The sequence below is a fragment of the Monopterus albus genome, unplaced genomic scaffold, assembly GCF_001952655.1.
Source record: "Monopterus albus unplaced genomic scaffold, M_albus_1.0 scaffold50.1, whole genome shotgun sequence".
In the NCBI taxonomy this organism is placed as follows: Eukaryota; Metazoa; Chordata; class Actinopteri; order Synbranchiformes; family Synbranchidae; genus Monopterus; species Monopterus albus.
In genome coordinates, this window is record NW_018127930.1 from 1,784,999 (window position 1) to 1,798,946 (window position 13,948).

Sequence of the window (13,948 nt, forward strand, 5' to 3'; positions counted from 1 at the left end):
CGCTACAAAGTATTAACTTAAGGGGGCTGAATAATTTTGCACGCCCAATTTTTCAGTTTTTTATTTGTTAAAAAAGTTTGAAATATCCAATACATTTCGTTCCACTTCATGATTGTGTCCCACTTGTTGTTGATGCTTCACAAAAAAATTATAGTTTTATATCTTTATGTTTGAAGCCTGAAATGTGGCAAAAGGTTGCAAAGTTCAAGGGGGCCGAATACTTTCGCAAGGCACTGTATCATCTGTACAAATGCTTCTTCCTAAACTAGGACCAACATTCACAAAAGACCTGTTAAACTTATCTACTACAACCTCCATTCTGTTGACCAGTGTGTCATTATCCATAAAATATTGGGGGTAGTCACTCTTGCTGGGACTATTTCTAATCAAATTATTTAATATATTCCAAGTACCTCTCATGTTATTTTTATTATCCTCTAATACTTTAGAGTAATATAGTTTCTTACATCTCCTCAAAATCTCAATTAATTTGTTCTTATATGACTTACTTATATTTTTCTTCCGCCTTCTTTGATCTGTCCTTTATGAATTCCTTATATAACGCATTCTTCTTTTTACATGCATTCTGTAATCCCTTACTCATCCACGGTTTCCCACTGTAATTCCTTTTGTTTTTATACTGCTTACGAGGACAGTTCCTGTCATATACTTCCTTAAATATATTTAAAAATTGTTCATATGCTTTGTCTAAGTCTTCCTCTCTGTAAACTGCTTCCCAGTCCTGCCCCCCTAAGTCCTCCTTAAGCCTCCTTACAGCTTGTTCATTAATCACCCTCCTGTAGAACAAGGATTAAATGTCAGTGTTTTTTCCACAACAGATAAGGACCTACTTGGGGTGGATGACAAAGTGGAGGACTTTAACACAGGTGACCTGGATTCAAGTCTGGTTTCAGACAAGTCGTCACTGGTGGTCTCCACTGTGGAGATCACAAGTTCTTACATGTAAAGCATTTAAGATGTACCCACAGATCTTCAGCAAACTTCAGTTCAGGAGATGGTGAGGCTGGTTCTTGAAGCATTTCATGGTGGGCTCTAAGGTCTGCTTTACATCACTGTCCTGTTGTGGAAGCCAGCCTCTTTTCACTTTCACATTCTTGACTGACTGCAGGACATTTGCATATAGAAAGAATTTGCTGATATTTAGCAAAATGTTTTCTTCCTTTGTCTGGGTTTTTGCTTTGCCTTCCTTCCTAGCAGATGTACTGTTTTATTATCTGAAAGTTTTCTTGGTTTTCCAGATCTTTCACAGTCCTCCGTATCTGCCATTTCATAATGATATTTCAGACAGTGGCAATGTCAAGCTGGAAGCACTTTGATATTTTTAGAGCATCCTTTCCTTTGTAGTCATCAGTTACTGTAGTTGAATTTTCAAATCCTCCATCAGTGGCTTAAAGGAGTCCACAGTGGCTGAATGTTACCACAAGGTTTTAGGCAACAGACAATTTATCACCAGTTGACAGCTAATGTCAGTCATTCACTTGACTTGATGACAAGTCAATTATTGATGGGTTAATGAAGTTCTAAGACTGTAAAAGTAAAGGGGCACCAAATCCTTTGCAGATACCACAGTTATTGTTTATTTTTCTACTCCTAAATTACAGTGAGTTTATATCTGAAGAAAACTTTATTTTATGCCTATTAGCTGCATAGGTTGTAGTTACTTATACAAATATATGTAATTAGCCTAAGGCTGCCCAAACGTGTGTATACAGGATCAACGTTAACACAATCAGGACCAGGACCATATAAAACTGAGAATGTGGGAAATAAAAAAGCGACTGGAACGGGTTTGTTTTCTTTTTCACAGAACGAGGGGAGGACCCACCTACTTCCTCTTTAAACAATAAACTAAAATCTCGTTAGAGCCCCAAGTTAACCATTCCATTTATTTGCCCGATTAAGGTAACGTAGGTCCATCTTGTGGGTGTGGATGTGGGTAGGGGAGGGGATTTTACCGTAAGCTACATAACGTTACAGCAGCTGGTGTTACATAGCGTAACTACTACAAATGTTGCCAAAAAGGTGACCGATTTAGCTACTTACAGTTTCAACCTCTTAACAACCACCACTGTAGAGCTAACTATGATTATCTTATTAGCTACAACATGATTACTGATCCCGCTGTATGTAGCGTTAATCTAACTAGCGTTAATTTATAGCCAACGCTAAACCAATGTGTAATGACAAGGCTGATAATGTTAGCTTCCCAGTGACAGCTCCCACTCTGGCGACACTGAAACACAAGCTAACATGCTAGCATGTAAACACATTATAACAACACGATGTTTAGCTAATGTCAAACTAATATGTTATAGCTTTCATACTCACAGGCTGTAGCTGTTAAGTTGATGTTGTTTCTGGTAGCTGAAAGATCAATAAGGAAGTTTTGATGGTTCCTAACGTGAAGTTAACATTTACCAGTTGGTGACTAAAGATGAAATGACTAAAACAATATTCCTGATATAATCCATCTCGACTGGTTCCGTTTTCCCTAATAAATCAACGCATTCAGATCACAACATTATAGCCTACCTTCTTCTTTTGGTTATTAGCTGATTGCAACTAACTCCAGCTATAGAATAGGTGTCGCCCTCTATGGAACGGAGTATGTAGTATCATGACCCAAAGGTTTCTAAATAATATAGACCTACTGTAGTCTACTACTATGCAGTGTGGTCCACATAGCCTATATTACGAAGTGTTTAGTTTGAATAAAGAGCAACACTTCATTTTAAGACGATGCAATTTGCTACTGGTTTTAGGAAAAATGTAGGCTGTGGATGCCCATTTCCATTAGTCAAAGTTACACAGTCTCATAATTATGTGTTACGTTAGGTTAATAGAACATGCACACATAACTATGTCAGAAGAGATCATTTTTATGCAGTTGGGGAGCCTCTGGAATCACTGGTACTATCACCACTACAGAGCCAACTAAAGACACAACAAAACAGGCACATGACTTTCCACGCAATTTTTTTTCCTGGAAAACAAACACCACTTTTTTGCTAACAGAGCTGTAAATTCTGAAAATAATATGAAAGACGAACCCACTCTATTGTGCAAAATAGACAAGTTATAGCAATAGTATGACTTTTAACCTTGCATGTTAGAAGTTGGTCCACCAGGGGTCACACTCTACAAATTTTTGTTTGTAGTGTTGTAGTTTTGTTGTTGCTGCATGTAGTAATGATTACAGTCTCAATTTAGTTTTGTCCTTCCCCCACCCCACCCCCCAGGGCTAAGCTCTAGCATGTAAAATGAAAAATGTAAGTATAGCTTCCAGCCTTATATAGCTAACTGAACTAATGCATGTAAATGTATTTGCATGCCATTTTAAGCCACACAGCATCTTAATATTTTATAATCACTTGAGCTTTTTGCATTTGGAGCATATAACACAGTAGGTATAACACTATTATACAGACCAAAGCTTGTTCTGGTTAATAAAACAATTAACATAACCAGATAGCCTCTGAGAGCCTGGATCCCATAGCAGCACTGACCCAGACTCTCTGCTGTGCATATTACAGACCTCCGCATGACTGTGGTTCAGTATATAGACTTAGTTAAACCACAAGAAGCACTTGGGCCAGACTAAATAACCACATAATTTAAGGTGCTGACAGGGAACTGGCAATGTAGTTAGAGCAGTTCTCTTCCAAGCCCCCACTGGTTAAAAAAAGGTTCACTGCACCACAGCCTTAAAAAACTAGTTTATCTGAATATGTGCATATAAACTTTAGGGTCATCAGTCCATATTTGTTGTTCATTTTAACATTAGTTTCATTACATGGCATAAAAAGTCTGTTTGTTTTCAGATATGAATGTGCTATAAATGAAACCTGCATTATTATTATTATTATTATTATGCCACTTAGAGGCAGCACAGCTGTTGATGTATTATCATCTTGAAGTTGATATGACTGTCTGCGCCAACGTTTACCTGTTTACAACAGCAAACAAACATGGAACAATAACAGGGATTTACTTAAGATCCCCATATACTAATAAGAATTGTAAAGTTGTAAATTGTCCTGTAACAAAATGAGTAACTTTTATCTTGTTGCACAGCGTAAGAAGTGCATGGTGCCATAGACACATACGTTTTATTTAGGCTGCCCCATGGATGTAGGCTACAGGAGGCAGACGCCGCGCCCCCTTCACGGCGTCACAGGAGGAGTCTAAATTCATTTAAACTGAGCATCTGCTCTCTGTCGTGGGAGTAGTTGTTTTCACAGGAGCAATGACAGAAACCGTAGAAGGACTTCTTGGAAAAACTGCTGGCTGTCCGTGAAATGTTGGTTTCCAGCCACAACCTTACAGTTGTGTAAATGGGAAAACAGAAGAGGAGCTGCTCTACATTTCTCAGGTTTTCACCTCGCAGACAAATCGGCGCGTGCAGAGCAGCGAGTGGCAACTAAGAAGGAACTTCGGCCTGTCACTGCAACATCTGCCTCTTTCCTTCAGCTGAGAAAGATACTAGAAAGTTCACTAGCGACCTCCAAGTTCACAGCAGTAAGGTGAGTCGAGTGTGCTGCATGTGACTTAAACGTACCTTCAGTACTTATTAATACACGAACATGCTTCTTCTGGCCCGTTCACGTTCTTATATATTGTTGGAAAATATCAGACTACATTTTCGCATCATACAATTAACCACAAAACATGTCAGCCATGTTGTCATAATATTACCCATATTTGTGTTTTCGACAAACTTATTGGTAAGTAGACACATGCGGTTACACGGCGTTTCCCCTGTTATGTTGTATGTTAAGAAGAAGGTTGGTGTGAATTGTGAAGGGTTTTATCTTTATTTTTAAGTTGGGCTATTTAATAACACTGCAGATGGAGGTTGAGTCCACATGCTCCGCACCTGACCATGTAATAATGTTGTTGTAGAATTAAATGAAAGCATAGTGAAATAGATGTAGGCTAAATATTGGGATTTTTTTTTTTTACCATATCTGCCATACTACTGCCTGGTTTATTTTACAATTTTGATGTTTTTTCCGTGGATGCAGAAAAGGTTTGCGACAATGAAAGGTCACTGTAATACTTTGACTGCAGCCGTGGCAGATTTCTGCAGGAGAACACTTCTGCCAGAGGAACTGCTGCCCTTGGTGTTAATTAAAAAGGCTTTAATGAAATATGATATTTCTCTCAAGAGAAGGAAACTGAATCTAACTCGGTGCCCTGCCAGTCTAACCATTACTTTCGGTAGTACTGGTGTCTGCTTACTTAATAGCTTTCCCCACACGTGTAGGAGCCCAGTTAATTGATAATTATACCTCGGATGAGGAGTGTGTGTGGCCTGATATCATGTTGTGGGGATTTATATCTGTTTAAAGAGTCACACTGTGGGGACTCCACATCCTTATGGAAACAGAAGACAAGTCCCCATCATTAACTTTTAGAGTGATGACTTGGTTTAAGGTTATGGTTTGGGTTAGGTTAGGTAAGTACAGTAGAGGTTATGGTTAAGGTTAGGGTAAATTTCCAGTAAATGAAAGTTACTGGAATGTCCCCTGAAGTGATGGAAGCTGTGTGTATGTTGAGTTATGCAGAAAATCATTAATTTATCTTTATGAAAGAATGAATGGGATTTGGATAATACAGTTGAAGTAGTGTCATTTCACAAAGTTGCACATCCCTGTATATACAATTGTCAGTAATATTGCCTAAAGCAAAGTTTTTGCAAATAAATTTTCTGTTGGCCAATAAGTTATTTAGCTAATCTTTCCAATCTTAATCTTTATACATTTAGAAAACTAAACAGGACATTCTGAGACACTGGCCCCTCTTAATCCAGGAAAACAAACCCCTTATGCACCCAAACTGAAAACGCTGTAATTATTTAGTTAATTATTTATTTATGTGTGTAATTATTAGGTAGAGTAAGCTCAATGGTCAGTTGCATTGTTTGCAGAAAATGAGACATTATTTGCTCTGTCAACCTGAAACTGCATGCAGTTCATCAGTGTGTCCAGGTTGCAGTGTGTTCCTCTTCATTAACTCCTGATTTTATTGACTGCTTCATCAGTCAGTTTATTACAGGGCAGAAAACAAGTAGTTGCTCATTCACCAGACTTCATTCTGTGTGGGAAGGTACAGGTATTTCATAAAGACAGAACAATGGGTGTTAGTGTAGGTCAAATTGCTGGATATGTGTATTTTAGGGAGTGACAAAAAGCTGTCAGTTTCTATAAGATATCACATGAACATTTACTAGATCTCAGCTAAGTTATGTGTTATCTATGTGTTAGGTATTTTTAGTCAGATAGAAATTGGATAGATACTTTATGTATTAGAAATGTTTAGTGGAGATAGGATGTCTAGTTAGACTGTTAAATGCTTAGGCCTGCTTATGAGTTTCTACAGGGTACATCTGGTAAAGGATAACTAGAGAGAGAAGTTGATGACTGTCAGCAGACAGGATGTTTAATATTATTATTATGATGTGTATAACTGTAGCCTTAGCCATAATATGTTCTTATGTTTAAGTCACGACATGTTACTAGAGGTCTGTGAGAATGTTTTTAGCTACACACCACTTAATCAACAGACACACACGCACATTGATTTGCTTCATGTTTTGACTACTGCCATGGCCAGCTGCAAAGCTGGCAACTGAGACGTCTCGGTTGACGTTTCTGTGTAGTATGGGGCTAGCCCAACCGAGGGGATATAATGTATAGGCCTGGTGGGCTCAGGGTCTTTCATCTTACATCTGCCTGCGAGGAGTTTAGAGGTGCAAGATGCTTGAGCATGTAATGTTAATTTTTACCTGTGTTCATGGAATAAATCAGCACTGTTTTGTAGTTACTTGGACTGCCTCGTCTCTCAGAGTCAGTATGGTAAAAAGTACCGGGTACAACATATGAGACTGGTATTTATTCACCTCTGTTGCTTTAATCAGTGGTCCCATTACAGATAGTCATTTGGCTCGTATATATTTTGAGTCTTGCACCAGTTATGTTTTGGTCTTCAAAAAGTGGTACTTTAATTTACCAGAGCAAAACTTGGTGTGTTGGGGGAAGGGGGAGTTATACTGTAGCGCTGTGCATAATGTGATGCATGCAGGCAGGGAATTAAGTACTTCCAGAAGGTGAGCAACTCAGGCACTGTGGCTGCCTCCATCCCGTGTTTTCACTTGTAGGAGAAAGTGAAACAAGGGGCAGACCATGTGCATAGATGTGGAGTTTAGAGTAAGAGGTTCGACATGGAATGATTCACTGAAGTAGGGTTAAACCACTGTTTTTTCACTTTTTTTTTAGATCAGGAAGAATTTGAGCAACTTTTTTAAATGTAATCATAAATAATTATGCAGCTGTTACTTATGAAAATGAGGTTTGTCAAGTTTGCCCACGAAAAACAGTAATAACAGCTTATGTAGCACTTAACTGATTAAGGCGGACTGACTCTTGGACAGGAGAGGTTTGTTGTTATTCTATGCGCTGTTCACACTGTGACTCCTTGACAAACTTCGTTTGATTTCCTTCCCCAGAATGCGATGAAGTCAGAAACAAGGGACATGAGTGTAAAAGAAGGCATCGGGTTGGTGCATGAGCTGTTTTATCCATACAAATATTGCTTTCACTTTATTTCACAGGGTTGGAAGCTGCTGTACTTAGCAGACTTGGCCTGCTAATTGATTTCACAGTAGGTGATGCACTACCTGAAGAAATCTGGCATTGGAGACAGGTAATAGATTATGGGGGAACGGGAGGTCCACAGGATAACATACTGTAAGACATCCTAAATCTAGTAAAGCATTATATGCTTGTTACGTAATAACCATTTATATTTATTCCTTAAAATTCATGGCAGGGTGAAGTTAGATGTTGAGCTTTGTGGAACTCACTGGATAAATTCAGCAGTCAGCTTGCTTGAAGAGTTTGGATCAATTGAGCAAGTGTGTTGCTCCTGATTGCAACAGTTAAATTTTCTAAATACACCATTATTCTGATGTCACAGCTGTGGCTTGAGGATATAGACCAAAGTCGTGACATCATGTGCGGGCAAGCCTCTATTCCTCTTGATTCTGTATTTCAGTGCAGTCTCTCATTCAGCATGTCTGAAAAAAATGAAGTGCATTTCAGGGGTTTAATTTCCACATTTTCAGACATACTTCAACCAGCAACCTTAAAAAAGTATTGGTCAAGGGCCCATGTGAAATGGTGTTTGTGTGAGGCAAGCTGAAAACATAAATAATGAATAATTTGATATAAACATATGGAGTAAAGCATAACACACATAGTTAAGTAAGCCTATATTACATGGCTGGAAATTTGATTGTATAATTGTCAATGGCATTTTGAATTTTTTCATATTTCTTATGGGAATAAAGAAGCACACAAAAAACAAGCACCTGCTGTTAGAAATATCACTGACCATATATAAAAGATGGACAAACCCACTGTGATGTCATCCACTGGTTTTGAAGCTCCAGTCTGGCTGTCATCATCTAGGTAGTGCTGATAATTTCACTCCGTCTGCTACAGCTAAACCAAAATTGGGCAAACAGGAGGAGCGCGAGAAGAGATTTCTAGACAGCAAGTGGCTAGCCACCTATAGCGGGACCCTTGCACCTGTCACTCAAAGCGACCATGCCCTTAATGCATAACTTTTAGTCTCAATATCATTTATTCATTCATCTTCTATACCGCTCAGTCCCAAATGGGGTCGCGGGAGCCAATTCCAGCCAGCAATCGGGCAAAGGTGGGGTACACTCTGGACAGGTCGCCAGTCCATCACAGGGCTAACACGCAGATGAACAACCACTCATACGCACATATTCACTCCTACGGGCAATTTAGAGACACCAATCAACATAAGCTGCATGTCTTTGGACAGTGGGAGGAAGCCGGAATACCTGGAGAGAACCCACGCAAGCACGGAGAGAACATGCAAACTCCGTACAGAAAGTCAGCGAACCCGCAACCTTCTTGCTGTGAGGCAGCAGTGCTAACCACCGGCACTTTGCGCTGGCTTCATTTCTTGATAAATACACATACAGGAATATGAATAGCCGGATTTCTCATGGTCCATGTGATCCAATCCTGGTAAAGACGTTTTGTTTTTATTGACTGTAAGACAGATACTGATTTAAAGCTCCAGTCTATAACTTTTTTAAAATATTTTTGCTGTAGAAACATGATTCCAAACTTGTTTTAAAGTGGAGAGGGGCTGTCGCAGGCCTCTGCAACCAAGACTCATTGAACAGCACTGGCAGCAGTGCAGAAATATTAGATTCCAAAAGGGTCTGAGTGGGAATGACCTTTCTGACCAATCAGAGATTTTCAGATATTTCTGCTTGATCATTAAGTTTTGTTGCATTCTCATTTGCTGTAATTTCATAAGGATAAATATCTGAAGAGCTGGGCAGAGTGTGGCGGAGCGTAGCAGGTCATAGTAGAGCATAGTGGGGCAGGGAGAGCGAGTGCTGAGCAGAGTGGATTGATTTGGAGTTTCATGCTAGTGCTTCCTTAAATTCCATATTATAGCTTAATGTTAAATTCATTTAATATTTTTGGCCATGGTTTGTTTGACTATTGTATATACTGTACATGTACATACTGTATGTAAAAGTGAGAAACCTTAAAATGTCTGGCAACCTCTAATGTTATGAACATCAAGATTGATGTTGTTTAATATGTGAATTAACTTTTTCCAGTTATTCAGAAGATCAGCTCATTGATGAATAAGCTTTTGCTAATAGGCCGGTTTGGTCTCAGTGACTGAGGACTGAGGCTGTATGTGGCTGTAATGTAGCCTTGGGCTTCTTAACATGGTGTTCCTGTGGCTGATTAGAGCCAGGTGTCTGCTCTACAAAATGAGGGTATTGAGGGCAGCCTGCTTCACTTCAGAGGACCAGCTGCTGCAGTCTCAAATAATCTTGTGGGAAGGCGCATCGTAAAGCTAAACATGCCCTTGCTGAAATTAGACACTCCAGAGGACAAATTGCGCTGCTGTTGCTCATCTGGAAAATGAAATCTAGCCCTGCAATTATTTTATGTTGTTGTTGGCACTAATTATAAATCAGGGAAATGGCTGAAGAGGCAGTGTTGCTGAGTACCACACACTGCTGTGGTTGTATTCAGTGCGATTCAAAAGCAATATTATCCTCAGCTGTGCATGAAATCATGTTGGTTTTGTAATGGAAAAATGAGAGCAGGAGATATAGAGTAAATGTTTTTGTCAACAGGTACAACAGCTGTTTCATTTTGACATTGTTTTGCCATAGGTTTGGGTTTAGTTTACATGTTGTTTAAAAGAGATGATAAAGAAATAAACATTAAATGAACAACATTTCCAAACCTCTGCATCCAGTCAAAGAAGCCCTAACATTTAAGGGACAAAATTCTGCACAGCTTCAAAGAGCCTCATCTGGGGACATATCGAGTTGAAATAAAAGCTACTGTAGCCTATTTGAAGGCCCAAAAAAGTGTGTTTTTGTTTGTCTTGAATTTAAATTGGGTAGAAACAGCAACACTTGATGGGAATATCCTTATATATTGTCTGTGTGTGTGTTTTCTTGCTTGAGGTTCACATTCTCTTACCCCTAAAAGTAAATAGCCCCAGGCCTATAACAGTAAAATCCAAAATAAGTTGGAAATTATTTAGATCTGCTATTACATTTAGGAAGTCAGCACCGTGTTCTTCAGTGCCAAAACTCTTATATCTGCTCTAAGGATCTTAAAATGTGTTTCCTTGATTCCTCTGTCCTTGCATCTTTTGTCAGCTGAAAAGGAAAACCCAAATGGACTATGTTCCACACTGCCATTGTCAGAGCGTCTGCTGGGAGCTGTGGCCGTAAGGTCTCCGGTGCCTGTCACAGCGGCAATCCCCAAACACGGTGGTGGATACTGCAAGTAAGGGATGCCGTCAAGCTGAAGAAGGAGCTCTATCAGGCCCGGTTGGCTCATGGGACTCCTGAAGCAGCTGGCAGGTACCAACAGGCCAAACGGGATGCAGCCCTGGCAGTCACCATGGCAAAAACTTGGGCCTGGGAGTACTTCGGTGAGGAAGTACTTTCGGTTGGCTTCAAAGAGATTCTGGAGAACTGTCCGGCGGCTCAGGAGGGGGAAGCAGTGTTCTGCCAACACTGTTTACAGTGGAGGCGGTGTGTTGCTGACTACAACTGAGGATGTCGTCGGCCGGTGGAAGGAGTACTTTGAAGATCTCCTCAATCCCTCCGACACGCTTTCCGTAAAGGAAGCCAGGGCTGGGAACTCGGGAGGGGACTTGTCTATTACCCTGGCTGAAGTTGCCGAGGTAGTTAAGGAACTCCTTGGTGGCAAGGCTCCGTGGGTTGGATTAGGTCCACCCCGAGTTTCTCAAGTCTATGGATGTTGTGGGGTTGTCTTGGCTGACACGCCTCTGCAGCATTGCGTGGAGTTCGGGGACAGTGCCTCTGGACTGGCAGACCGGAGTGGTGGTCCCCCTTTTTAAGAAGGAGGACTGGAGAATGTGTTCCAACTATAGGGGATCACACTTCTTAGCCTCCCCCGGAAAGTCTATGCCAGGGTACTGGAGAGGAGAATCTGGCCAGTAGTCGACCCTCAGATTCAGGAGGAACAGTGTGGTTTTTACCCCAGCTGTGGAACACTGGACCAGCTCTATACCCTCATTGGGTGTTGGAGGGTTCATGGGAGTTTGCCCAACCAGTCTACATGTGTTTTGTGGATCTGGAGAAGGCATTTGACCGTGTCCCTCGTGGCATCCTATGGGCGGTACTTCGGGATCATGGGGTGCCGGGCTCGTTGTTACGGGCTGCCTGTTCCCTGTATGACCAGAGTAGGAGCTTGGTTCGCATTGCCAGCAGTAAGTCAGACCTGTTTCTGGTGCATGTTGGACTCCACCAAGGCTGCCCTTTATCACCAATTCTGTTCATTATTTTTATGGACAGAATTTCTAGGCACAGCGAGGGAAGAGAGGCTCTCTGTTTTGGTGGCCGCAGAATCTCATCCCTGCTTTTTACGGATGATATGGTTTTGTTGGCTTTATCAGTTCAAGATGATACACAGCGTGCACTGGAGGGCTTTGCAGCCAAGTGTGAAGCAATGGGGATGAGAATTAGCACCTCCAAATCTGAGGCCATGGTTCTCAATCAGAAAAAGGTGTATTGCCCTTTTCGGGTTGGCGGCGAGTTGCTCCCTCAAGTGGAGGAGTTTAAGTATCTCGAGGCCTTGTTCACGAGTGAGGAAAAATTGGAGCGGCAGGTTGACAGACAGATCAGTGCAGCGTCCACAGTAATGTGGTCTCTGTACCGGTCCTTTGTGGTGAAGAAGGAGCTGAGTCGTAAGGTGAAGCTCTCAATTTACCGGTCGATCTACCCTCACCTATGGCCATGAACTTTGGATTATGACCGAAAGAATAAGATCTCAGATACAAGTGGCAGAAATGAGTTTTCTCCAGAAAGTGGCCGGGTGCACCCTTAGGGATAGGGTGCGGAGCTCAGTCACCTGTAAGGAGTTCGGAGTACAGCCGATCCTCCTCTACATTGAGTGGAACCAGTTGAGGTGGCTTGGGCAGCTGTTTAGGATGCCCCCTGAACGCCTCCCTGGGGAGGTATTCTGGGCATGTCCCTTTGGGAGAAGGCATCGGGGCAGACCCAGGACACATTGAAGAGACTGTGTCTCCCGACTGGTCTGGGAACACCTTGGGGTTCCTCCTGAGGAGTTGGAGGAGGTGTGTGGGGAGAGGGAAGTCTGGGAGGCTCTGCTCGGACTACTGCCCCTGCAACCCGGTCTCAGATAAAATGGACGAAGATGGATGCATGGATGTATGGATAGAAAAGGAGAACATGCAAGTGAGCGAGACTGATGAATGCAAAACTTTGGATGTGCCCATAGTTTAGAAAGGTGCCGCAATACACACCGCAGGTCAGGACAAACACCAGTACATGAAGTCCAAGGCACAGATCGTGTCAATGGTATGAAACCATTTCTGAAGCTCTGTGTGTTCCCAGGAGTACAGTGGCCTCAGTCATAGTGAAATGAGAGGGGTTTGGAACCATCACGGCTCTTCCTACAGTCGGCTGTCTGACAAAACTGAGTAACTGGTCAAGAAGGACCGTGGTCAGGGAAGTCACCAAGAATCCAGCAGTCACTACCAGCTTAAGAATTCCTCTGCAGAGATGGAGAGCCTGCCAGATGGCCAAATCTGTCCTGTGGCTAGACAGAAACTACTTTGAGTTAAAGAAATATGACAGCTAGAGGGAATCATATGAACATCTTTCATCTACAGTCATTTTTGGCATTTACTGTGAACAGGACTCTTGTTTCCTCATTGTAGTGCAGGCAATATATATATCAGCACCGGGCCAGAGAAACAAAGTTGACAAATTTTGGATAACAAATAAGTTGCTTGCTAATGTTCAACTCACACAACTACAAATATGAATATGCGGGTCCACTGTATAGCCACCAACCAAGATGCATCTACACCACTGACAGCAACTATACTGTATATGCTTCAGTTGTGGAATGAAACACCCAATATTTGATTCTTGGTCTTATTCCTTTTATCTCCTGCCATGTCCTTAGGTTGCTATGGTGAACAGCAGAATGGAGGTGCCCACGGCGGCAGTGATGGGCAGCGGTGGTGGGACAGCGGGTAGGTCGTGCGCAGGATGTGGAGGTCGAATCGCAGACCGCTTCCTGCTGTTCTCCATGGAACGGTACTGGCACACGCGTTGCCTCAAGTGCTCCTGTTGCCATGCTCAGTTGGGCGAGTACAGCACCACCTGCTACAGCAAAGGAGGCATGATCCTCTGTAAGAATGACTACATCAGGTGAGCCCAGCTGATAAACTGGTTATGTGGCACTGACAACTAGCTCTAGCTCAGTGCAAGTTAAGACACGTCAAACACACTTTAGGACTCAGTACTTCTGAGACCTCAGGCTCAGGATAGTTTCCTTGG

At 41.8% G+C, this 13,948-nt stretch overlaps 2 protein-coding genes and 1 long non-coding RNA gene across 5 annotated transcripts in view; 1 reads left to right on the forward strand and 2 right to left on the reverse strand.

The window, feature by feature from the left end:
* Positions 1-2,520, reverse strand: part of lrsam1 (leucine rich repeat and sterile alpha motif containing 1) — a 25,440-nt gene extending 22,920 nt beyond the window's left edge. Inside the window, exon 1 of the mRNA XM_020601179.1 lies at positions 2,350-2,520. The gene's annotated coding sequence lies outside the window, so the exon portion shown is untranslated. The remainder of the gene's footprint in view (positions 1-2,349) is intronic.
* Positions 2,521-4,219: 1,699 nt separating this feature from the next.
* Positions 4,220-13,948, forward strand: part of lmo4a (LIM domain only 4a) — a 24,911-nt gene continuing 15,182 nt past the window's right edge. Inside the window, exons 1-3 of one of the 3 annotated variants that reach the window (XM_020601211.1) lie at positions 4,220-4,544; positions 7,634-7,725; positions 13,572-13,819. In XM_020601211.1, coding sequence (XP_020456867.1) covers positions 13,578-13,819 — 242 coding nt within the window. In that variant the 5' untranslated portion in view covers positions 4,220-4,544; positions 7,634-7,725; positions 13,572-13,577. Of the gene's footprint in view, positions 4,545-7,633; positions 7,726-13,364; positions 13,820-13,948 lie in introns of those variants that run through there. The other 2 variants (XM_020601209.1, XM_020601210.1) reach the window with 2 other exon arrangements.
* Positions 13,694-13,948, reverse strand: part of LOC109960832 (uncharacterized) — a 1,287-nt gene continuing 1,032 nt past the window's right edge. The window contains exon 3 of the long non-coding RNA XR_002275050.1: positions 13,694-13,774. This is a non-coding gene — a long non-coding RNA (uncharacterized LOC109960832). The remainder of the gene's footprint in view (positions 13,775-13,948) is intronic.